Raw genomic sequence first — 22,926 nt, forward strand, 5'->3', positions numbered from 1 at the left:
CAGCAAATATGGACGGTGAGGTGCTTCAATAGAATTAATACTCTCCAAGTGCATTAATGAATTCACCCAAAGAAACATATAATTAATTGATTCGAAAATTCTACTATGCTTCGTATAACATGTTTGTGATGAATGTAGTGTATAATGCATGCTAGAAAACTCTTTTAAATCGTGAAAATTCTACTATGCTCCTGTGAATGGCATGCGCCGAATATCAACAAGCTGATTCTTGGGCTGTGCATTTAAAAGCGTGAAAATTCTACTATGCTCCGGTGACTTTCATAGTCCAGTATTGGTTTGGGTCTAAATATGCAAGGAAGCAACAAGGGGCAAAGATTAAAGAGCCAATGAAGGAGAAAAATAGGGATACAAATAATCACGAAAACAAACGAGGAAAGCGTTGTGGTTCGCTATCTGTAGACAAGGTTTCAAAGTGAAAAATAAAACAAAACGACGGCTCGATTTCACTAGACTACAATATAGTTGTTCATCCATATTCCAAAAAGCAATATCACTAACAACATCTGCATGGCCACTAGTCAACAAAAATAGAGGCTGCTTAACATATGACGGCTTACTGATACATCTAGGAAGTGTGTGATACCTGTGTGATCACTGTATCTGGCAAAATGAAACTGCCCGATTCTCTAACCGTGAATCTGAACGATGAATCTTTTGAGAAAGGAAATGTAGCTGTGTAACAGGTATCATTTATGAACTTTTTTGCTGAGATTGAAACCAGAGGAGATCCTTTCGATGTTTCATAGCCACTTTTTTCTCCAACTGGCGGCTCTTTTATCACCGGATAAGAGTCTGGGAATGCTTAACAGACTGTTAACGCGGGTAATACCTTCCAAGGCTGACCAGTCCTCGTCCTCTTTTGTTGAAATGCATTCTGCTAAACTTCTTTTAGACTGGCCCTCGAACTTCGTTGGAAGCTTTTGTTCTGTTGAATCAGATACGGGCACAATCTCATCGCAGCTTCGTATGGTACCCGAATGCTCAAGAACAACGGCATGAGAACTACCACTTTCTGAATCATCAGTATTCTCTTCTGTTATTGCCATCCTCTCCATTGCCTCTCCGTTAATATTTGTCTCTTTATTACTCTTTGTCTCGTCATTAATCTTAATCATTTCATTAACCTTCGTCTCTTCATTAATCTTCATCATATCATTCTCTGTCACAGCCTCACCAGCTTCAGACAACTGTTCTAGAAAAAGGCATACAACGGCACAATCATCATTCTTGGAAGTAGGGTATTTGAGCCTCCAGGCTCTAACGGCACAGTCCACTAGAGCCCGGGCTGCTGTTTTATGACCGGGGGCAGAAGCTACAATTTCAACAGCCTCCTTGTTTGAAAGGACGTCCCAGACCTGTATGATGTACAATTTATTGAGCACTTTTAGGCCGCAAGAAACCAAAAATATAAAAAGGAAAGAAGAAAGATACCCCATCGGTGGCAAGAATTATGAACTCATCTCTTTCAGTAAGATGGCGATAGAAAACATCAGGCACAGAAATTAAACCAAAATCCTTCAGACAGAAATCTCCAAAGGCTCTAGCCATTGCCAAACCAGGAGAATCATTATTCGGCAACCATACACGAGCAACCTCTGGCTCATCCTGCAAAGCAAATACCCTTCCCTTGCATTGCTGGATCCTAGCAGATTCCGCTAAAAACAGAAGAGTCAATAAATTTGCATCAACGGATTTTATTTTTCTTTGCAGTCAGGTATCAGCTTTTGTACATGAGATTTGTGAGAGAGATACCAGGAAGATCTGGCTTTAAATCTACTGTCAATTGTACAGCAATCAGAGAGTTGTCTTGGTCTCTCGTTGCTAGCACAGCCCTTGAATCCCCAACATTTCCAATTACAAGATTCTGACCCTAAAACACCGTAAACCTCGAGATTAGTTTTCTCAACAGTGATAGGAAATTTCATCATACTGAGAATGTCTAGTTCAGCCTTCAACCAGGACAGCTTCCAAGAAATGCCATTATGATAAGAATTCCCGTAATAAATTAATTTCAAAGAAAAGAAGAATAGAACAGACTCATAATAACGATAAAAAACTAAAAGCACTTACCGAAGGATCAGATTTCTTGTTATTATAGTAAAGAAAACAGATTATGAACAAATAAAAAAGAAAATTCTGTGTAAAAAAACTGTATAATCTCAAAGTTTCCAGAAACCTTTGGTTAGAGAATGATCACTTATATGAATGATATGAAAATACAAATCATTTTTAAACTTATTTTCCAACATATTTTACCAATTTAGTTGATCATAATGTTAATGTTTAAATGACAAACAACAAAAAGGTCGTACCCAGTGCACAAGGCTCCCGCTTTACGCAGGGTCTGGGAGAGGTGAATGTCGGCTAGCCTTACCCCCATTTATAGAGAGGCTGCTCTCAAGTCTCGAACCCGAGACCTACCGCTCATGGGCGAAGGCACTTGCCATCGCATCAAGTGCGACCTCTCAAATGACAAACAACATTTAAATTTTTTTTCCCAAAGTTCTTGATGTTTCCCTTGATGACAAAAAGCATCAGCACATAAACTTCTTAAAACTTATGGGCCGTTTGGTATCCTTCTTAGATCCAAATATTTGTTTTTGAAACTTTTTACTAGGTAATTTAGCTACATTCATCATTTTTAAAAACTATATATTGCTTTCAAATTGAGTACCAAACAACCCCTAACTTTTCAGACATTTTTTTCCTTTTAGAAGGGGATGGTGTGATGCTTTAAGTTATCATCAACACAGTACCCATCCAAGTTTTTTTACTATCATATATTCATGTATATATGTACATACATACGCATATATGCATGTAAGCACAAGTACGTACCCATGTAAGCACACAAACACCATGTCACATACAAATACACAATGATGCATAGAAATACACGCACACACACTTTGAGGATGTTTCATGAACAATCACCTGCTTTACCAATGTAACAGCAGTCGTGCCACTGCAGAAGCAATCGATGGTTGGATGCAATTTTAGTTCCTTGTCCATTAACTTGAAAGCCTTTAAGAATGACTTTTTTAGTGGGAGATACATGTCGGGTAGTTTTTCATTTTCCCGAACCTCCAATGATTCGCACCATTCATCATCAATGCTTGGCGACGCAGGTTCCTCCAAATTAGAGCTCCCATTCGCATTCTCAGCCTTATCGAGATTGCTCAGATCACTGTTTGAATTAGCTTTCCACTGAGTACATAGTATAAGAGGAAGAGAATCCCGAACTTTCTTAGCGACCACGTGACCAAATGGACCGTGGCCATCAAACACCCCACAAAATGTTGTATCACTTCTTGTGGCGAAATTCTACAGCAGAAACTTGCAAACAAATCAGCACAAATTGATCCCAAAAAATGAACAAGAGAAAAAATAGAGAACATTTCATATAAAGGAACAACCTTCCAAAAAGCTTTGTAATTTGACTATACTAATTCAATGACGTAGGGGAAATCAACATTTCACTGACAAATCATTATGTAGTAAAATGTAACAAATTTCAAATATATTCTTTATCTTTTAATTGATAAAAAACGTCTCCTTAGCCTCACAGAGATATGGAAGATTGAAGAAGGGTCCTTCCCAAAACCAGCTAAAAAGAACGTAAAAAGGGCAACTGAGTACGGTATGCCTACATGCAGGGCATTCATCCCGAAATTCCTCGCAAGGGTCGTTCCAAAATCACACAAAGGTCAAATATATTAGTACAGGAGCTCAACTGGATTAGCAAAATCTTTGCTCTGAAGTGTGAACACAGTTATAAACAGACTAATGTAACTCACAATTAAAGTAATCCCTGAATAAAATAGTACCAATACCAACAAAAAGTGACCTAGCAACTGTGCAATTGAAGCAACACCACCAATCTTTCTTCCCCCCATTTCCATAAAACCCTTTACTATTAATACCATCCTGCCAAAATATGAACCCACATTTTCCAGTTTCCACAGATTTTTTTTCCAAAAAAATAGCTGCAAAAAGGTCCATTTTTCTACTCAATCTTCCAAACCCAACTGCAAAAATACCGTAAATTTGCAGAAATGGGTTTTGACATTGGGGTCAGATCACGGTCAAACATGTGGTCACAGCTGATGATAAAGCAGCAAAACAGCAGTAAAAAGTTAGAGAGAGAAAGTGAAGAGCAAACCAACCTCCCAGACAAGCATGGCGTCCTGATTGGTCCCTTTCTTTCCCTGCTGGGTATACAAGCAGGCGACTTTGCTGCCTCCATTGCCGATCAATCTGCCCGGAATATCAATCTGATGGCCCAAATCTCCGCAACCCGCTTTGTCAGCTCCCGGCTTCTTCCTCTTCCACCGTTTCGAGCCGCCTTTGGCTTTCGGAGAAGCGTCGTCGGCGTAGTCCACTTTGCTCTGCTCCACCATATCACTCCTCTGCCCCAAGCTTTTCTGAGTCGAACAACACGAACCCATTTGGTATTCGAATTTATGCGGTGCTCCGGAAAAAAACCCAATTCGCCAAATCGGATCCGGAGATTCTTTTGTCGCAGAGATTCAATTCAAAAAATGGAGCACAGTGGAGGACGATGGGTAGGTGCACGCTTTGTCACAAGAGTCACAGAGCCATATAATTTTCAAATAAATTAAAACAGATATTAATAACATTAATACTAATATAAATAATTAATTTTGTTTAGTTAAAATGGTTCTTGAAATTATCACAACCCTTATTTTGATATCTTAGATATAAATTCGATAAAAATAGTCTTTGAAATTGTCCATGTCATTTTCATTATTATGTAAAAAAACTTCGTTGAATTAAAAAAATATCAGTTTAAGGGAATTAATTAAAAAAACCTTCAATCTAATAGACATTTCTTATTAAAATATTATAATAATTAACGGTGAATAATCTTAAAAATTATTTTTATGCATTTTAAATCTCAAAAATAAAATAAAAAGCTAATACATTTAATAAATATTCATGACAACAATAACCCATCTGCAATAATTTGTTGACCTTCTTCAATCTTCATCCACCTTCTTTCTGTTTTTAATTCAAAGTGGTTTCATTTTTTAATTTGTGCCCAAAAAGATAGTCTCTTTTATTCCATTTCTTTAATTTCCACCTTTGGGAAGAACAAAAAAAATGCAGGGAATAAAATAAAGTTTTTGTATAAATATTTCAACCACTTGAACTGGTCCATTGCTTAACATTTAATAATCGGTTGAATCGTGTGACATGCACGAGAAAGACACCGTTGAATTGTTAATACCCCCGCGGCAAATTTGAAAGAGACCGTCACTTGTTTGGGTTCGTTTTCGGGATTTAATTTAATGTTTCGTATCATTTAATGTTTAGGTTATCGATCAAGTTCATTCTTTTAATAACAACAATTAAGCTTTGTTTCAATAAGTGATATCAGTTGTATGAATTTTAAAAAGTTGTTGCTTTCGATTTTGCACCGAGTCTTTCGTTAACTTCAAGTACTCTATATATATTCTTAAACTCTCTTTTCAAGTTTTGTAGGTCTTTCTCTACCCTTTTTGCTCTGAGTCTTTGTCTCATAGTCGCAACTTCTAACCGGAGCATGTGTAGGTCTTCAGTGCAAGTTTCTAAACCACCTTAACTGATTTTCTCTCATCTTATCTTCAACTGCGACCATTCATACTATATCTTAAATATTCTCATTCTTAATCATATCATTTCTTGTGTGCCAAATACCTCATTTCCAAATTTATTAAATTCAAAATTCATTTTAGCCATTTAATTAACGGCGTAACCAATTTATTGTTAATCGACAACTTTTTTGTTCGTTTGTCTATGTGGTCACAGTTACATAACAAAACAATATTTTTTTTAAAGAGATTAGATGGTGCATTTGTCATAACAATCCATCATTTTTGGATCATCAAAACTCCCAAAAGTATTTCAATTTCTTCTAACTATACGTAACAAAATACTTTTTGATTCAAACGAATTGGTGCAAAAGATGATTTTTAATGATGGCTTTCAAAACTACCGGTCCATATAAACATAAGTATTATAAACGAGTGATTAACTTTATATTAATTTACTAGCTAATTAGCGTATGAGCATAACTAAAGAAAAATAACAAGATAAAAAAGAATCCACCGACTCCGATGCAATCGAAGAAATAACTAGTTGACTTTTGTTGTAAACGACATATGGAACTCTGAACTGTCGTTGTGCAAAGTTAAGTCCTTGAGATTCCACATTTTGGCATAGTCATCTCCGTCGCAACCGGAAGAGTTAAACTCTCTACTTTCATGGACTGTCTAATCTGGTAGTGGGTAGTGACTCGTCAGGGTTGATAATATGACACGCTTTTTGTTTCATTGGACATGGATTTTGTCGTATGCTTATGTGGAGCAAATCACTTTGACAATGAAGGCAGCTAGATGCCGGACAGGAACTTGCAGTCTTTTCTCGAGACTTTGATCATGTAATAAGGGAGATAACAAAATGTATAAAGCAAGTAAATTATTACTCAAGTAACAAAATTACGTGATAAAAGACACATAAGTGAGTTGTATGTAACCGTTGTGACAATGTGAAGAATAAAGTTTTACATGGGGTGGTGGAACACACCTTGTAAATAGGGCTCGCAATTTCTTAAATGATCCATTAATTCGACATGAAACGATACAAAAAATAATGGGTTTCGGGTCAATTTATTAATGAGTCGGGTCATTATCTTGTAACCAGTTAAGAATCTGTTAATGAGTTTGGTCGTTATCAGGTCATCCGTTAAGAATCCGATATCGTTTGCCAGATATAGATATTAGGCATGACAATTTCTTGCATGACTGTCAACCCGACACGAAACGACGCAACTAGTTAACAAATTAGGTCATTATTACGTCAGTTGTTAAGAACCCTTTAAGGTAACATGTTTGACATAACACGACTCGTTAAGATAACAAGTACGACACGAATACGACAAACACGACCTGTTTGCCAGACACACTTTGAAGGGCTTATAAAAAGTAATTGTCAATTGCTTTTATGGGAAAATCTCAGCTTATGCATGGTATCAAACCGTAAGTTGGCCCACATGTTAAGCCAATGCATGAAGTCCTACAGTTACACAAGATCTCACGTCATCCAATACGTGTTGTCCACGTGCTTGTGTAGAGTAATATTTTATGCTTGGTACAGATACAATTGCACGTACTTACGAGCTGGCAAATTCTATAGAGCATCCCCAGTCTCTACCATACAAGCACAACGCATGGAGACAAATAGTAGCTACATGAAATACACTAAAGCATTGCCCTTGTTTCTCCCAAAAAAAAAAAGCGTTGCCCTTGCACTTCATCTAGGTTTTGGTTTCATTTGTGCAAAGGTGGTTTGTTTGGTAGTTGGAGTGGAATAAAATCAATGTGAATAAGAAAGGGAATGTAATCGATTCCATTGTTTGGTTGATAGTGAGAACTAGTAAAAGAATCAATGTATTTTATTCCATTACCATTCTCACTTTACTACTTTTAAATACTGTAAAATTTGCACTCTGCTACCTTTAATTTTTTTTGTTACACTTTCATACCTGGAGTTTTTTTTTTTGTAAATTCATACTTCTGTTAGATTTTTCGTCAAATTCTTGTTAACTGGTGACATGACATTGTGGGTCCCACGAGAACATACGAAACAATTTTAAAAATTAAATTTTTTTTTTCAAAAAAAAGAAAAGAAAGATGTTAATATCCCACCTCCAATAGCAAAGTCCCAAAAATCAACCTCCATCTCTATCTATCTTCACACCCCCACACCAGATTAGGTTTCATGGTTGTCGACTCGTCGTCGGCGAGAATAAACATTGATTCCTTCAACTTGTAGTAATTATTGGTCAAGAAATCGAATTGAATCGATCGAATTGAGATGGAATCGAAAATAATACAAAATTAAATCGTAGTTGACAAATCAAATCAATATGATTCTTCGATTCAAACAGTCGACCACTAGAAACCAATTTGGATAATATATTTTCTTTTTTCGTTGACGAGGTTGAAGAGACAAAATAGAGAGAGGAGGCTTGTCAGCGGCGATAATGGTGGTTTATGCATCTGTTGATGGAGGTGAGGCAGCCAACGGCTCGTGAGCATTGCAGAGTCGAAGAGGGAAGGGAGAGCATTATTCTTTGTTTTAATTTTTCATTAACGAATTAATTTTTAATATTATTTTGTTTGTCAAGTCTGTAAATTTGATGGGCGTAGCATGTCACGTCATCAGTTAACAACGCATTTAACGGAAGGGCTAAGAGAAGTATATACTTGTGAGAAAATGTAATTTTAGAAATGAAAGTGAGATGAAACAACGCAGGATAGCAACGTGTAGATTTCATGATACTTGTTAAGGATATTAAAATGCGAATTTCTTGACTTTAGTAAAGTGAGAACCATCTTTTGGTTAAAAAAACAAAAACAAATAATTGTAAAAAGTCACTTAGTACTATAATTTCGTGATTTTTTTTTTCACTCATAAGTAAAAAGTCTTTGGTTCAATTTTTCGCTAGAGACCAATCACATTATTGCAATCCATTGTCAAATTAAACTGCTCTCTCATTTAGTTTAGATAAGATCGTTTAAAATAAAAAGTAAAAAAAAAAAAGAATTTAAAAAAAGACAGTAACCGTTAGTTTCGCCCAAAAAAAAAAGCACCGTTAGATGATTTCAGATTCGCGCCTTTTCAGACGCGTGTCAGAGAGATCCACGTAACCTAACGGTTTAATTTATCCATTAAAAACGCCGTTAAAGTACCCAGTACCCAGTACCCAGTACTCTATGCCTGTGCAGCTTCAGGTGGCATAAGAAGTCAAAAGACTAGGTTTTGAGACGGGTCTCCATCTCTATCTGAAAGCCCGAAGAAAATTTGCAGCTGCCCTTCTCTCTCTCATTCTCCTCTTTGGTAATTTTCTCTCTCTAACTCCACCTTCTTCTTCTTCTTCTTCTTCTTCAATCTTTTGCTAGCTTACCAAATCTCATCTGCAACTTCCATGGCTGAAATAAATCATTGATTGATCATTTCTGAAGTTCTTTTCATTCAGTAAAGATTGAAACTTTACTGTGATATATCAAAAGATTTCAAGTTTCTTTTCATTCTTCATATTTTTTGAAGGAAATTAAATTTTGGGTTCTGAAGTGAGCGACTTCATCTGATCGAATCAAGTGTGTATTTGATATATACATAATCATAATATATATATGTGTGTGTGTGTGTGTGTGTGTGTGTGTGTGAACTCTTGGGCACTTTGTACTGCTAGCTGGTAATTTATAGGGGAAACTTCTATCATGGGATTTATTCATTTATTAATTTGGAGAGGGACAATTTTGGATCTCTCTTTTATCAGTTTGTCAAAAGCACTTTGTGAAGATTTTGACTTAGTCAAGTCTTTCTATTGAAAGAAGAAAGTATTGATTAAATTGAGTTCTTTGGGAGTTTTAGAAATATGTTTTTAAAAGTAAAGCTTACTTCTAACCAAATTCATCAAATTCTAGACTTTAGATTGACTACTACACCTACACCCTTGAAACTCAAAAGTGCTTAATAAATAAGTAATTTGAAAAGTGCTTATTTTGGTTTATGTTGCAGGACGCAGTTCCATTTGTGGTGTGTTTGGCTTCCAAGAAACTACCGTATGTTATTATAATTTTCCTTGAATATTTAGTTCATGAAGTCTTAGCTATATCATGGGAGTATGAGATCCTAAGTGTTTTATGTATTACGAATTTACAATGCAAAGCTGAGAAAGTAAGGTGATTGAACGAACCAAATACTATGCTGATTGATACTAATTAAATAGAGTACTTCATTATGACGAAAATCATTCATCCGTTGTGGCAAATTAATGTTATGTTATTTATGAATGTAACCTGTCTCTTCAGACAGGTAAAATGCAAGGAGTACTCAAAACTTTTACATCACACGGAAGCATTGTGAAAAATGGAGTTTTGAGACACATCCGTCTTGTGAATCCCCTGCTCCAGCCTGTTGCGTTTTCACGTTTTGAGTCTGCTACGCCTGCCAATGCCCACATAGAAGAGCAGGGTTTTGAAAGCACCAGAATTGCAGATGTCTTGAATGCAAAAGGTAAAGGTGCTGATGGTTCCTGGCTCTGGTGCACAACCGATGACTCTGTTTATGATGCTGTTAAGTCGGTAAGCATATTCGAGCTTTATGAAAGTTCGTGTTCGTGCAATGATTTTACAATCTTTGGAATGAAGGATTTAAGTCATAAATAATTAAAAATTCCCTTGCAGATGATCCAGCACAATGTTGGAGCCTTAGTTGTTGTGAAATCCGGAGAGCAAAAATCTCCCGCAGGAATCATAACAGAGAGAGGTAGGCTTATGTAATATACTGATTTATACCGTGCCGCACTTGTTTGAGATCATGATGTGAATGGTCTTTGTATTGGGAGCTGGATTATTCTTGCCTGAAATTTGTTAGGGGAACATGCCAGCTGTGAGAAATTTATGCATTTCAATTTCAAATGTTTCAGCAGCTCCCTAGGGAAGCTTGTTTAGATTCAATTTCGTTTTTCTGAGAATTATTTTTGGAAACAATGGTCTAGATCACTTTGAGTAAGGATAACACCAATAGAAATTCATTATTAATCTATTATACAATTGGTATCGAGCTTTACTCTTGAAAATAGGAACAAATTCATAAGTTAGAAGGTTGAAGAAAGGCACCGGGCAGACTGAATGAGCTCATGCATGCACTTGTTGCTGAACAATAAGCTAAAATGGAATGGTAAATTTGGTGAGCACAAATAGTTGGGCAAACATTTGGGAAAGTTTGAAGGGATAATGACTGTCTATAATTTTGATTACATGATATGCGTTGCACTAACAATGATCGGAAGGTACATTTGGGTTCTCCATAATTAATTGTATATCTGTTTGGCGGATAATTTTCAGATTATCTCAGGAAGATCATAGTTCAGGGAAGATCATCCAAGTCAACAAAAGTTGGGGATATCATGACTGAGGAGGTATAACTTGTTATACCCAATTCGTACTCCTTTTACAGGAAACCTTGTAATCTTACTAGGATTTACATCCCTTTACATTTGTTGAAGTTTCATGAATGTTTAACATCTGATTGAAAATGTAAAAAACGCGGTGCCTGCAGAACAAGCTTATCACTGTCACCCCTGACACCAAAGTTTTGTGGGCAATGCAACTCATGACAGGTATTATCTTCTGCTTCTTGACAGAACTTTCTAACTTAATGTTCCTTTACGTTATATTTTCCTTCCATGCAAGGAAGCTGTTTCAAACTTGAAATTGGTGTGTATTATGCGTAGATAACCGAATCAGGCACATTCCAGTAATGGACAACGGGAAAATGGTTGGAATGGTGTCCATTGGTGACGTGGTTCGTGCTGTGGTGAGTGAGCACCGGGAGGAGCTAAACCGCTTGAATGCTTTTATTCAAGGTGGTTACTAGATAATGATGATGACGAAGAAGTGAGACGCTGCTTTAGTTGACATGCCGGAATGACAAACAGTAATAACCCTCGCTCGAGTGCCTGTATATATCGTGTGTTCGTTTGTGCACCTCCGGTTGTTCGACAAACAGTAATAACCCTCGCTCGAGTGCCTGTATATATCGTGTGTTCGTTTGTGCACCTCCGGTTGTTCGACAGACAGTAATAACCCTCGCTCGAGTGCCTGTATATATCGTGTGTTCGTTTGTGCACCTCCGGTTGTTGTTTGGTTCTGTACTTCCAGTTACTGTCTAATTACAAACCTGTGGGGACTATCAAGTACTTAACAATAAGCAATGTTATGTTTTGCTTAAATCGTCTTTCTTTCTCCAGTCGATGGTAGTGCGTGCGTACCTTGTATTTTGCATCGCACACGTTTATGTCGAAACCATAATCTTGAATCTCGTTTGGTGTTTAAGCATGCAAATCAAGCTAGTGTTCAAATATACTCGTTTGAAGTGTTTTTAAAATGATTGAAAATGTTTTTTATGAGAGTGCTTTTGAAACTAATTCTTAGTAAAAATGTAAGTGAATCTTGAACTCAAAGCATTTTCACAAAAAAAAAAAAATGTTTTCAATCATTGGAAAAGACTTTAAATTTTATGGCTTGTTTGGTATTCTATTTGAGACTTGGTGCGATGGCAAGTGCCTTCGCCCATGAGCGGTAGGTCTCGGGTTCGAGACTTGGGAGCAGCCTCTCCATAAATGGGGGTAAGGCTAGCCGACATTCACCTCTCCCAGACCCTGCGTAAAGCGGGAGCCTTGTGCACTAGGTACGACCTTTTTGGGAGCAGCCTCTCCATAAATGGGGGTAAGGCTAGCCGACATTCACCTCTCCCAGACCCTGCGTAAAGCGGGAGCCTTGTGCACTGGGTACGACCTTTTTTTTTTGGTATTCTATTTGAAATTTTTTATAATTTTTCAAAACATTTCTTAAGAATTTCTCTTGAAAACAATTTTCTAAACTCAAAAACTTGTTTGGTGTGCGATTTAAAAATTTTATATCTTACAACTTAAACTGGACAAAGAGATCCAAAAAGAGGAGGTCAAGAGAAAAAGAGGAGGTCAAGAGAAAAAGAGGAGAAACGAGGAAATAAAGTAATAGATGATTGGAGGAAAGAGAAATAAGTGAGAGGATCCGAGAGAGGAAGATGAGAGAGAGAAAGAACCAAATGGATTGGAAGTGAGATGAAAAAAGTAAAAAAAAAAAAGAAAGAGAAAGGGGAGAGAGAAAGAAGAAACGAGAGAAAGAGAGAGAGATTTGGAGTGAGAGAGGAGGAGGGAGGGAGAGAAAAGAAATGAGTAAGTTTAAGTTTAAAAAACTCTAAAAACATAGTTTTTGTATTTTTAGAGAATATAATATATTTTTGAGTTAGTCTTAAATTCAGTTTTTTAAAATAATCACACAAAACAAGTTTTCAAGGCCTAAAACTTGAAAATTATTTTCGACTTTAAAAAGTTGGATTCAAGTAGAATACCAAACATGGCTCTTAGTTTCTACTTTAATTTTTTCACATGAAGGGGAACCTTATGTTCCTTTAATCACGTGGATCACTTTAAATTTTAGTTTTTACTTTAATTTTTTCACATGAAGGGAAACCTTATGTTACTTTAATCACGTGATCCATTACCTTTACATGTGAATCTATTCACGCGACTCGTGAGTGAGTAAAAGCTTGGAGTAACATTTACTCATGTAAAATGTTAAGCTTATAAATGGCTTAAAAGAATTAAGTTTTCTCATGAAATTACCGAAAATGAATTTTATTTTGTAAACGAAGGTTGCTAGTTACAGTCGTTCACGCAAGTAGTAGTGATTGCTAATTGTTAATGCATAATTAAACTCATCCGCACTAATTGATGACAGTAGAAGTATGTGTTGGAGCAATCATCCTTAGACATTCTTATTTCAAAATGAAAAACTTAATATATGTTTTTGAGTAACAATTTAATAATCATTTTTCACATGAAATATGGCATGGCGACGTGGGGCTCACTTTTCAGAAGAGTAACGCTAAAGAGATTAAATTTGTAGACTAAATTTTGTAAACTAAATGATATGGAAGTTGATGATTTGATTATTACTTCAACATTGATAAGCGTGCCCATTTTCGATTGGTGACACATTATTTAGTTTGCAAATTTAGTCTATAAATTTAGTCTCACTAATATTACTCTTTCCAGAATAGCTCTTGTGTTGTAATTTGAATGATTAGAGCATCTCCAAATGAGACATCAAATTCAAAACATTAAATTTCAATTTGATGGCTGACTTAGTAATTTGACATATTGTCAATATTTTTCTTTCACCCGATATGTCAAAATCTATTACTTCATTTATGTTTTTTTTAAACAAAAATAATAAAAATTGGGTTGTTATTGTTTTAAAAATAATAAAATAATACATAAATATGTTAGCATTTAAGGTAAGGCAAATAGAATGCCTTTGGAAATAGCAAAAATCAAATTAGTAGGTTTCAATGGTAGTTTTTTAATAGTTACGTCAACAGTTAATGGTTGATTGGACAATCAATCTAATAAAAGCTGTAAATTAGTCAAATGTTAAAAACACCAAAGTGTAATGTAAGACAAATTGATAACTTAGCGACGTGAGACTCACTTCAGCCTCCTCGTGTTATATTTTGAATAGTTAGTTGGTGTCTGTGGTGGTTTTCTGATAATTATGTTAACAAGTAACGATTAACTAGACAATCAATCTAACAAAAGACGTAAACTAATCGAACATCAAAATACCGACGTGTAAAACTAAAACTTCATTACTCATTTTGAAACTGATACAAACGTAAATATCGTGAAATAAGCTTTAGCCCTAAGAGTAACAAACAGGAAACAAAGACAAATACTTTTCTTGTGACAAAGACAATAATGTCAATGAATGTGATAAACCCTGCATTACAAATTTCCAATCCATCAACGTCAAAAGACTCAAAACTCAAAACTCAAAACGTGTCATCTTGCTCGCCAACACACCTTTTTTTTCTTTTTTTAATATTTTTTTATGCTTTCAAAATCAAACCCCACCACAGGTGACGAAACTAGACAAAACTAGTAGTTTTCCAAAAAAAAACGAGACAAAACTAGTAGCTTTCCAAAAAAACTACACAAAATTAGAAAATATTGCATAAAATTCCAAAATAAAATATCCATTTGCTCATCTCTTTGCTCTTCCCCGCCCGCGGTCAAGGCTCTTCAGCCAATCTCTGGTATCCTTTAATCCTTACTCAATTAATATTATATGGTTCTTTTGCATATATTTTTTGTTTTTGTGGTCCTTGTTTGACTGACTGGTCCTTCCTCTTGATTTTTATCTGGAAAAAGCAGAAGAAGGTTTCTCTGCTTCTGAGTTCTAAAAAGCGCTTATTAACTTGGAATTGGAGTTAATGTAAGTTGTTTTCAAAAGGGTTCTTCTCGTTTTGTTCAATCTTTTGAAAGTTGAAAGCTTTTTGTCAAATTGGTTTCTTTGCTATGAACAAAATAGGAGGCTGCTTGCATTTTTGTTATTGGTCTTTGTTTGACTGGCTGGTCTTTCCTCTTGATTTCTATCTGGAAAATCTGCTGCTTCTTTTGCTTCTGAGTTCAGAAGCGCTTATAAACTTGGAATTGGAGTTGATGAAAGTTGCTTTCAAAAGGGTTCTTTTCTTTTTGTCCAATCTTTTGAGTCAAATTGGTTTCTTTGTTATCAAGAAAAAGGAGTCTGCTTGCATTTTTATTGTGTATGCGGAGCAGGGTTTGATCTGGAATATATTTTTTGAACAGTCTGAGCGTTTAATCCAACAAGGAAGAAGTATGTTGGGATTTTCTTTTCCCTTTGGTTTAGTATCCATATCTGGCTATCTTGCCCCTGAGAAAGAATTTCACTTGCTGGCATCTGTCCTCTTTGGCATCTTTCTCTGCGATATTGTAAGTTCCAATCTCTAATTTAGTTGTTTATTGTGGGTCTGAAAGTTTTCTTTGAACCTCTTTGCTTGATAGTTGAGGGAGTTGCTGAACTATATTCTCCGTGGTCGAAAGTAAACTAATATTTGGGTTCAAATTTTCTATTATTGCCTTTCAACTCCATTTGCACTAGTAGTTTTCTGAACAAGTTCCTAAATTTGGCTTTTGATCGAATGATTCAACTAACTTTTCCCGAAGTTGATAGTGTCATTGTTTGGCTGCTAAATTAAACTTTGGTTGCATTTACTTAAGGATTATGTAAGAAATCAGGATTCATGAACATGCACCTTTGAATACATTTAAAGGGACACGAGTAGCCATTTGCGGTTTCAATATTTGGAATGGAGAATGAAAATAAAAACAAGTTTTGGATGAGTCTTTTATATAGGAAGTCTGAACCTGAGTGTTCGAATAATGGATAGATTAATACCGGCTGTTCTCTGTTGATGGCTCCAAATCTAGGTTCTTTTTGTTATGCTGTAGTTATTTTGGTCTATTCTGTGTTCTCAATGAATATTCTGAACTATGAAAAGTTACAATCTTTCTTTTTGGTAGTTTTGAATTTGATGAGAATTCAATCTTGAAGGTTTACAGATTAACGCGCCTTATTAGCCTTCTCACCGTTGAGGGATATGACAAACTCAGCAAAGCAGAAAAAGTTGAATGGAACAACCGGTGAATATCTTCTGCGAGTCACAGATTGAGTTTCTTGATTTTGATTTTTACTTTTTGGGATAAGAATTCTCTTGAATTTCGTCAAGAATACTAGTATTGATTCTTTTTTCCTCCTTTCCTGTACAGGGGGTTCTCAACTGTTCATGCTATTGCCGTAGCATTTGCATCATTTTACCTTGTCGTGTTGTCAGGTACTTTTCATGAGGATCATCGTGATGAGCCAATCATTAGCAGAAGATCTACCTTTTCAAATACAACATTGGGGGTATGCAAATGCAGAAAGAAGCATTCATTCATGGCTTAATTTCTATCTACTCCCAGAAAATTTTATGTCTCTCCGCTTATGAATTTTGAATCAATTTGACTGTGCTGCAACATGTCAATTACTCTTCTGATACAGTTGGTTTTGTTGACTGTCAAACATGTTCTGTAGCACATCAAAACAAATGAGCTAAATTATCTCTTACGTTTTTCATCTGCGACTCTGTGTCTACCCGTACCATCCTCGTGTGAAGTTTTCTTCACATCCTCTTACAACCCGAATTGATTACTTTGAGCTAAATTAAACTGATAATAGAAAACCCAAAAACTTGTTCTTAATTGTTTTCACTAATGCAGAAATTTTTTACATTTTGCTCTGCATACGCATGTTTTTGCAAATGCGCAAGTGCACACCTACATGCACATGGGTTAGGCAACTGAACATTAACATCTTATGTCAATTACATCTGCCGGGTTGTTTGACCCAAGTTAAGCCTAAATGCAATCAAACTAACATGAACCTCTTAATGGAAGATTGGTTTGAGTGTAGTATTCGGTTCGTATGAAAAATTGCAGCTCCTATTCTTCATGTTTCATGTTCAGTTCTATGCACAATGACAGTTTCTCAATCAATAAGCGACTTTCAAATGCCCCTACTGTAATTTACAATTTTCTGGGTGCAGACACTTATTATTGTAACTAATTTTATTGGGTACTTTTTGCAGATCTCCATCGGATATTTTCTGTCAGACTTGGGAATGATTTTGTGGTATTTTCCTGCTTTAGGTGGACTGGAGTATGTGAGTACTTAGATGAAGGATATTGCCTGTTTGATAAACATAACAGTCTCTTCTAGGCTATTTTTATTAAAACCTTAAACCATATATTTTGGTTCTAAAATTAACTCGGTGAAGTTTGGTAAAAAAAAAAAAAAGTTGCATTTTAACGCCTCAGTTGAATCACTATCGTGGTTTAATAATTTCGGGAGGTTATCTTACCATTCAAGTTTGAATGCAAGTCAAATTCTGTATTAACTGGTACGATGATGTTCATCTGTTTTATCTTGTTTAGGTTTTGCATCATGCACTATCTATGTACTCGATCTTTCTCTCCCTTTTAAGTGGAAAAGGCCACATTTACATACTAATGGTTCTGTTCTCTGAGAGCACGACTCCTTTCGTAAACATGAGATGGTGAGTGTAACATTTGGTAATCCCTTAAATCTCCTGTTCTTGGTTGTCGTTATTGGATGATTCATGCGATTGCATACTCAGGTACTTGGATGTTGCTGGTAAGAAGAACTCTAACCTGTACGTCGTCAATGGCGCAGCATTGTTCCTGGGGTGGCTGGTAATGGCGAACTAACTCAATACGTTTGTTTCCTTTTAATCTTCGTGCGTTGTTATATGAGTTAACATCTTCGTGCGTTGTTTAACTTAATTTACTTCATTTCCATCAAGTAACGTAATTTGTAACGTCTTAACGGTTGATTTCCACCAATTCATTCAGGTTGCAAGGATTCTTTTGTTCATTTACTTTTTCGTCCACATGTTTATCCATTTCGATCAAGTGAGTTCGCTCTGCATACCCTTTCATCTTCTTTGTTAACAGAACAACTTAAGATTCCAACCTATGAAAAATTCGGTACTTATTATCTCGGCATTCTTTCAGGTCAAGACAATTTTCCCTCTGGGATTTTACAGCGTGCTCGTGGTGGCTCCAATGCTGGCTACAATGAATCTCATTTGGTTTTGGAAGATCACCAAAGGTTTGATCAAAACTGTTTCCAAGGCCAAACACAGTCAGTGATCCTTCTATCTCGAGAGTCGGGAATTCGACGTACCCCGATGTCCATTAGTCGTACGTCTTCTTCCCTTGTTTCTTGATTGAATGTGAAAGATGAATAGAACAATCACTAGATGTGGATAATTTGATGGTACATAAATATCTGCCACAAAGTTTTGGTTCTCAAATCAACGTTTATGTCATTTTTTTGGTTACTATTGGAGATTAAACTCAAAAACTAGACCCGACGAAATCATATACTGCACCATTTTTCACGAAGAGTTCGGGACCTTCGGGTCAAATATCGAGTGATTTTCAGACACCAATTTTCTCTCAATGTACAACTTGTTTACTTTTAGCATTTGAATTGAATAAAACTAAGAAAACTCAATTGATAGAAATAAATAGACTTGTGCAGAAATTATTTTTCGTTCGTTTTCCTGGTCAAATGTTGGTTTAATTTAGGACTAGCAGAGAGCACACACTTTGTGTGCGTGTGAACAATTTTTCTTAAAGTGCATATTTTTTTTCTATACTATTATTAAGTGAAGCCTCATTGTCAACTTTTTTCCCCTTTTTTTTTCCTATTTAGTCTTCCTTATGTAAATATTGTTTATCAAAAGTGTTATTAAGGGAAGCCTCCTTGTCAACTTCTTTCCCCTTTTTTCCTATTTTGTGCTTCTTATGTAAATATTGTGTATCAAAAGTGTTATTAAGAGAAGCCTCCTTGTCAACTTTTTCTCCCTTTTTTTTTCCCTATTTTGTCCTCATGTAAATATTGTGTATTAAAAGTGAGGGTAAAATTGAAAAAATAAGTATATTATTGTCATTTTCTCAAAAGAAAAAAGAGAGTAAAATAAGAAAAATAAAGATATGATTTTCATTTTGTCAAAAGGTACAAAATTACTATTTTGCCCTCCTTTTTGTCAATAGTGTATCAGAAGTGAGGGCAAAATAAGAAAAAAAAGGGAAAACAAAGTTGACAAGAGGGTTCTCTTAATAATAATAATATAGATAGATTACGCATGCTTTTTTATAGAACTACCCTCTTACTCATCCATAAAGCAAAAGTCCACTAGGTTGAAATACTATTCGGATTCCCTTTCCCCAATATATATATCTCTACTAATTAATAAAACATTTATTGTCAATCAAAATCTTATGAAATTACTAGTTTAACCCTCTAATTAAAATAGAACATGAATAAGAAATATGAGGCTTAAATGTAATTTAACACAATCAAAATTTGTTTTTTTTTTTAAAAGCCTCACCTATGTGTAATCCTAACATATCTCTAATTAAAAAAAAAAAAATTTCCCACTCCCACATACTCTCTTCCTCTCTCATTCTATTTGAAAAACAAAAATAAAAAATTTTCTCACACACTTTATGTGTGCTCATATGTTAGTATGTATAGAAAGAACCTCCAAAAGTAACAAACTCTTACCTTAATAAACAATGTGATTCGAATAATACACCTCCAGTATATATGCCGCCCCATCTGTTCTTTTGGTTAGAAAGAGAATATTAGGAATAAAAAAGTTAGCAATAAACTACCGAAAACGAAAAGGGTAAGTCATTGCCCGAAAGAGAGAGTCGGTTCCTTGCACACACTACAGTGACATCATGCGCTAATAAAATAAAAAATTACATAAGTTTTTTGTTCACGTATCTTTGTTTTATTTGCACAACTTAACTAAAATAGCATACTCAAATTTTATTCCGGTAATGACGAAACTTATGGGCAAGTAAGTGAGAGAGAAAGGCTAAAAGCTCCCAACTTTCCACCTAGACTCACTTTTTGCTAACTCCCAAATTCCCAATTCAAATCGGGTCATTCAAAAGTCAAACTCTTTCAGTGTGCCATGTGTGTGTGAGGAGAGAATGGTGGCCGAGGAGACTATTAGTTGGAATAGGAACGTTGAACCTTAGAGAGAGAGTTGTAGAGAGAGGGATTCGGATTCTTTCTCCTTCTATTTTTCGTTCGTCTAGCCTTTTTTTATTTAAAAATTTGTCATTAAGTCATGTCAGTTGATTCTTTTATAGTCTCTTATTCAAATGTTCGTGCCGACGTCTGTTGATTTTCTTTTTTTATAAAAAGAGAAAGACAAAATAAAAAATGAAAAACAGTAAATGAGAAGAGATTTGAAGAGGAAAAAATACGACTCGAGAAACTGAGAGAGAGAGAGAGAGCCCCATTGGCTGGTGCTATATTTATCCACCACAATGACCAAGGACAGAGAAAATGAAGAGGAAACCAAGTTTTTAAGTAATTTTCTTTTCTCGTCCTTTTTTTTGTATCGGGAGAGACATATGAACCAACGGAGTTGGCGGTCCGTTTTTGCTTCTTTGCCCTGTAAACTGCAGCGTTTCTGCCTCCTGTCCTCCTATTATTTATTCAAGTTTCCCTCTTTTTCTTCTGATATCCTTCCATGGCTTAAAGATTGCTCCTTTCTTTCCCTTTTCGATTCCAAATCGCTCGTTTCCCAAAACCCATTTCTTCAGTTCCCTAAAGGATTCATGGGTAGCGTAGGTTTGCATGTTTTGAATAGGAAATAGGATTATAGAGAGAGATAGAGGGGGAGCTGTGACTCACAGACAGGTGAGGTGAGTGGGAAGTTTTGAAGGTTTGGGCAGAATGTGGAGGTGGTGCAGTGTTGTGTTGGTGAGGCATTTGGGGGTGGGGAAGCCCAACGGCGCCAACCCATGTTTTGGATTCAAGGGTTTTGCTAACCGGAAATGTGGGTTGTTGAATATTCCTGCAACTTCGTCTCTGGCGCTGATTCCGAGGAGAAGAATGTCGTCTTCTAATGATTTCAGCGGCGGTGGGGGTGGCGGAGTAGGAGGAGGAGGAGGAGCAGATCTGGGCAGAGGAGTAGGAGAGACGATATCGTCTTCGGAGGCCAAGAGGATGATGAGGCTGGTGAATGTGGAGGCTTTGAAGGCAAAGCTTGGGACAGAAGGGAAAGAGGCAATACCGTATTCTGATCTTCTGGAGGCGTGCCAGAGCATTGGGGTTGCCAGATCTCCGGAGGAGGCTGCGGCTTTTGCTCGGGTTCTCGACGAGGCCGGCGTCATCATCCTCTTCCGGGACAAGGTTCTCCTCCATCCTAATAGGGTATGAAACCTCCTCCCCTCAACTTCTAAATGTTCTTCTAGCTTGTTCAGAATGAAATTTTGCCTTCGTGTTTTGACGATATTCTAAACTACTCTAATTTACGCGGAGAAGGGAGGTTTGAACTCGGGTGCAAAAGGGTTTGTTTTTGGGACATGTTTATCTCCAATTGTTATTCTAATTCCCTTAACTTTTTCTGCTGTTTGTTTTTCACTGCCTGCCTTAAATACTAATTCTAATCACGGGATTAATAAGTAGTGTGGATCGCATGTTTTCTCGGCTTCCAAATTGATGGGAGAGGAAATTAAGTTTAGATTATCTTCCGACATGGAAACTTTAGTAAGTTTCAAGTAATTATGTATCATCTGTAGGAGGAGATACACTGGGTTTCGTGTTATTTAATTCCCTGTTAGGTCTTCATTACGCCATCAAACAGCTCAAATAAGTTAGCTACTACATGGAACCGAGTGCAATGGCGTTCTAGGTTTCATATAGCCGACCCCACTTAGTGGGAAAAGGCTTTGTTGTTGTTGTTGTTGTTTGTGCTTCAGAATTTGGTTATATCCCATAAACCTGTCTTTTTTGACTTTTTGCTGCGTTTTACATGGCGGTGAAGGTTTCTAGTTCTTCCAAAATTACCTATCCAAACACAGCATAGGATTTCGATATTCTGTTGGGGTTGAATCTAGTTGCTTTTAGCTTCTGTTTTTCGTTCGTGATTGCAAATGTGATTGTTTGAGTTTTTATTTTAATACTTGACAGTTGTGTGGACATCTCATCTTTCAAGTCTAATGCAGAGATTTGGAATTGATCAAATATAGGATCTGATATGTGATTCTTGCATTGGATATGAATTAAGAATCTGAGCTGGTTACAAGAGATTTCTCGAACACAATATATATGTTTAGAAGCCTTACATTACATTGACTCATACCGCTGCATTTCATTCTTAACTTCCAGGTTGTGGAGCTAGTTCGAAAAGCAGTACCCCTTTCTTTGACTCCAGAAGATGACCCCTTGTGGGAGGAGTTAAAACAGCTGCAGAAGAAGAAGGAAGAACTTGATGTACTGGCACATAAGCATGTCCGGCGCGTTCTCTGGTTTGGCCTGGGGGTTGTCCTGGCACAGCTCGGGCTCTTTTTCAGGCTAACATATTGGGACTTCTCATGGGACGTAGTGGAACCACTCGCGTACTTCACAACGACTTCTTACATTGGCATAGGCTATGCCTACTTCTTGATCACGTCAAGAGATCCGACTTACCAAGATCTGATGAAGAGGCTCTTTATCAGGAGGCAGAGGAAACTGATCAAGCGTCATAATTTTGATGTCGAAAAGTTCAAGGAGATCCAGAGAAAATGCGGCATACCTCTACACGCCAGTGCCTCGCTTAAGAATCGGGTAGGCCTGGAAATAGAGCTCGACGACTCTTTACATAGAAATTAACACTTCCAATTTTGTACTTTTGGCCGGGGTAGGGAAAAGGCCGGAGATTAACTCAGACTCCTCTGTTTTGTTACAATCTGGCCCCTCCTGGTTTTATGTAGGTAGGGCCCAGAAATATTGATTTTAACATGTTGCTTCTTACCTACCTTCCAAATTTTTTGGCACAAATACTTGA

The 22,926-nt window shown here is 36.4% G+C and overlaps 4 protein-coding genes across 14 annotated transcripts; 3 read left to right on the forward strand and 1 right to left on the reverse strand.

Moving 5' to 3' along the window:
* Positions 1 to 441: 441 nt before the first annotated feature.
* On the reverse strand, positions 442 to 4,764 carry LOC103417757 (probable protein phosphatase 2C 6). The gene is made up of 5 exons (XM_008355920.4): positions 4,188 to 4,764; positions 2,956 to 3,345; positions 1,774 to 1,891; positions 1,453 to 1,676; positions 442 to 1,376 (listed from the first exon to the last, which is right to left on the reverse strand). The coding sequence occupies exons 1-5, from the start codon at positions 4,467 to 4,469 to the stop codon at positions 762 to 764; spliced, it is 1,629 nt and encodes a 542-aa protein (XP_008354142.3). The 5' UTR covers positions 4,470 to 4,764; the 3' UTR covers positions 442 to 761.
* A 4,022-nt stretch (positions 4,765 to 8,786) lies between these two features.
* Positions 8,787 to 11,827, forward strand: LOC103417731 (CBS domain-containing protein CBSX3, mitochondrial-like). 7 transcript variants are annotated; one of them, XM_008355890.4, is made up of 7 exons: positions 8,787 to 8,925; positions 9,610 to 9,653; positions 9,903 to 10,175; positions 10,278 to 10,359; positions 10,941 to 11,014; positions 11,155 to 11,215; positions 11,330 to 11,827. In XM_008355890.4, the coding sequence occupies exons 3-7, from the start codon at positions 9,912 to 9,914 to the stop codon at positions 11,470 to 11,472; spliced, it is 624 nt and encodes a 207-aa protein (XP_008354112.1). In that variant the 5' UTR covers positions 8,787 to 8,925; positions 9,610 to 9,653; positions 9,903 to 9,911; the 3' UTR covers positions 11,473 to 11,827. The 7 variants fall into 7 exon arrangements, with proteins under 7 accessions (XP_008354112.1, XP_008354128.1, XP_008354121.1 ...); XM_008355899.4 differs by having other exon boundaries at positions 8,807 to 8,925; positions 9,907 to 10,175; XM_029099531.2 differs by having other exon boundaries at positions 8,818 to 8,925; positions 9,610 to 9,773.
* Positions 11,828 to 14,593: 2,766 nt separating this feature from the next.
* On the forward strand, positions 14,594 to 22,347 carry LOC103417774 (uncharacterized). 5 transcript variants are annotated; one of them, XM_029099534.2, is made up of 10 exons: positions 14,602 to 14,736; positions 14,852 to 14,915; positions 15,290 to 15,433; positions 16,056 to 16,144; positions 16,271 to 16,409; positions 17,131 to 17,205; positions 17,477 to 17,598; positions 17,680 to 17,755; positions 17,915 to 17,974; positions 18,077 to 18,378. In XM_029099534.2, exons 3-10 carry the CDS (start codon positions 15,320 to 15,322, stop codon positions 18,212 to 18,214), a joined length of 813 nt encoding a protein of 270 aa, XP_028955367.2. In that variant the 5' UTR covers positions 14,602 to 14,736; positions 14,852 to 14,915; positions 15,290 to 15,319; the 3' UTR covers positions 18,215 to 18,378. The 5 variants fall into 5 exon arrangements, 4 of the variants coding, with proteins under 4 accessions (XP_028955368.2, XP_028955367.2, XP_028955366.2 ...); XM_029099533.2 differs by having other exon boundaries at positions 14,633 to 14,736; positions 14,855 to 14,915; XR_003771937.2 differs by lacking the exon at positions 14,602 to 14,736 and adding an exon at positions 22,266 to 22,347 and having other exon boundaries at positions 14,757 to 14,915; positions 18,077 to 18,265.
* LOC103417785 (calcium uniporter protein 6, mitochondrial-like) lies at positions 18,839 to 22,896 on the forward strand. Its single transcript, XM_008355946.4, has 2 exons — positions 18,839 to 21,308; positions 22,266 to 22,896. Exons 1-2 carry the CDS (start codon positions 20,829 to 20,831, stop codon positions 22,749 to 22,751), a joined length of 966 nt encoding a protein of 321 aa, XP_008354168.3. The 5' UTR covers positions 18,839 to 20,828; the 3' UTR covers positions 22,752 to 22,896.
* The last annotated feature ends 30 nt before the right edge of the window (positions 22,897 to 22,926 follow it).

This window comes from Malus domestica, chromosome 03, assembly GCF_042453785.1.
Source record: "Malus domestica chromosome 03, GDT2T_hap1".
NCBI classification, from domain to species: domain Eukaryota; kingdom Viridiplantae; phylum Streptophyta; class Magnoliopsida; order Rosales; family Rosaceae; genus Malus; species Malus domestica.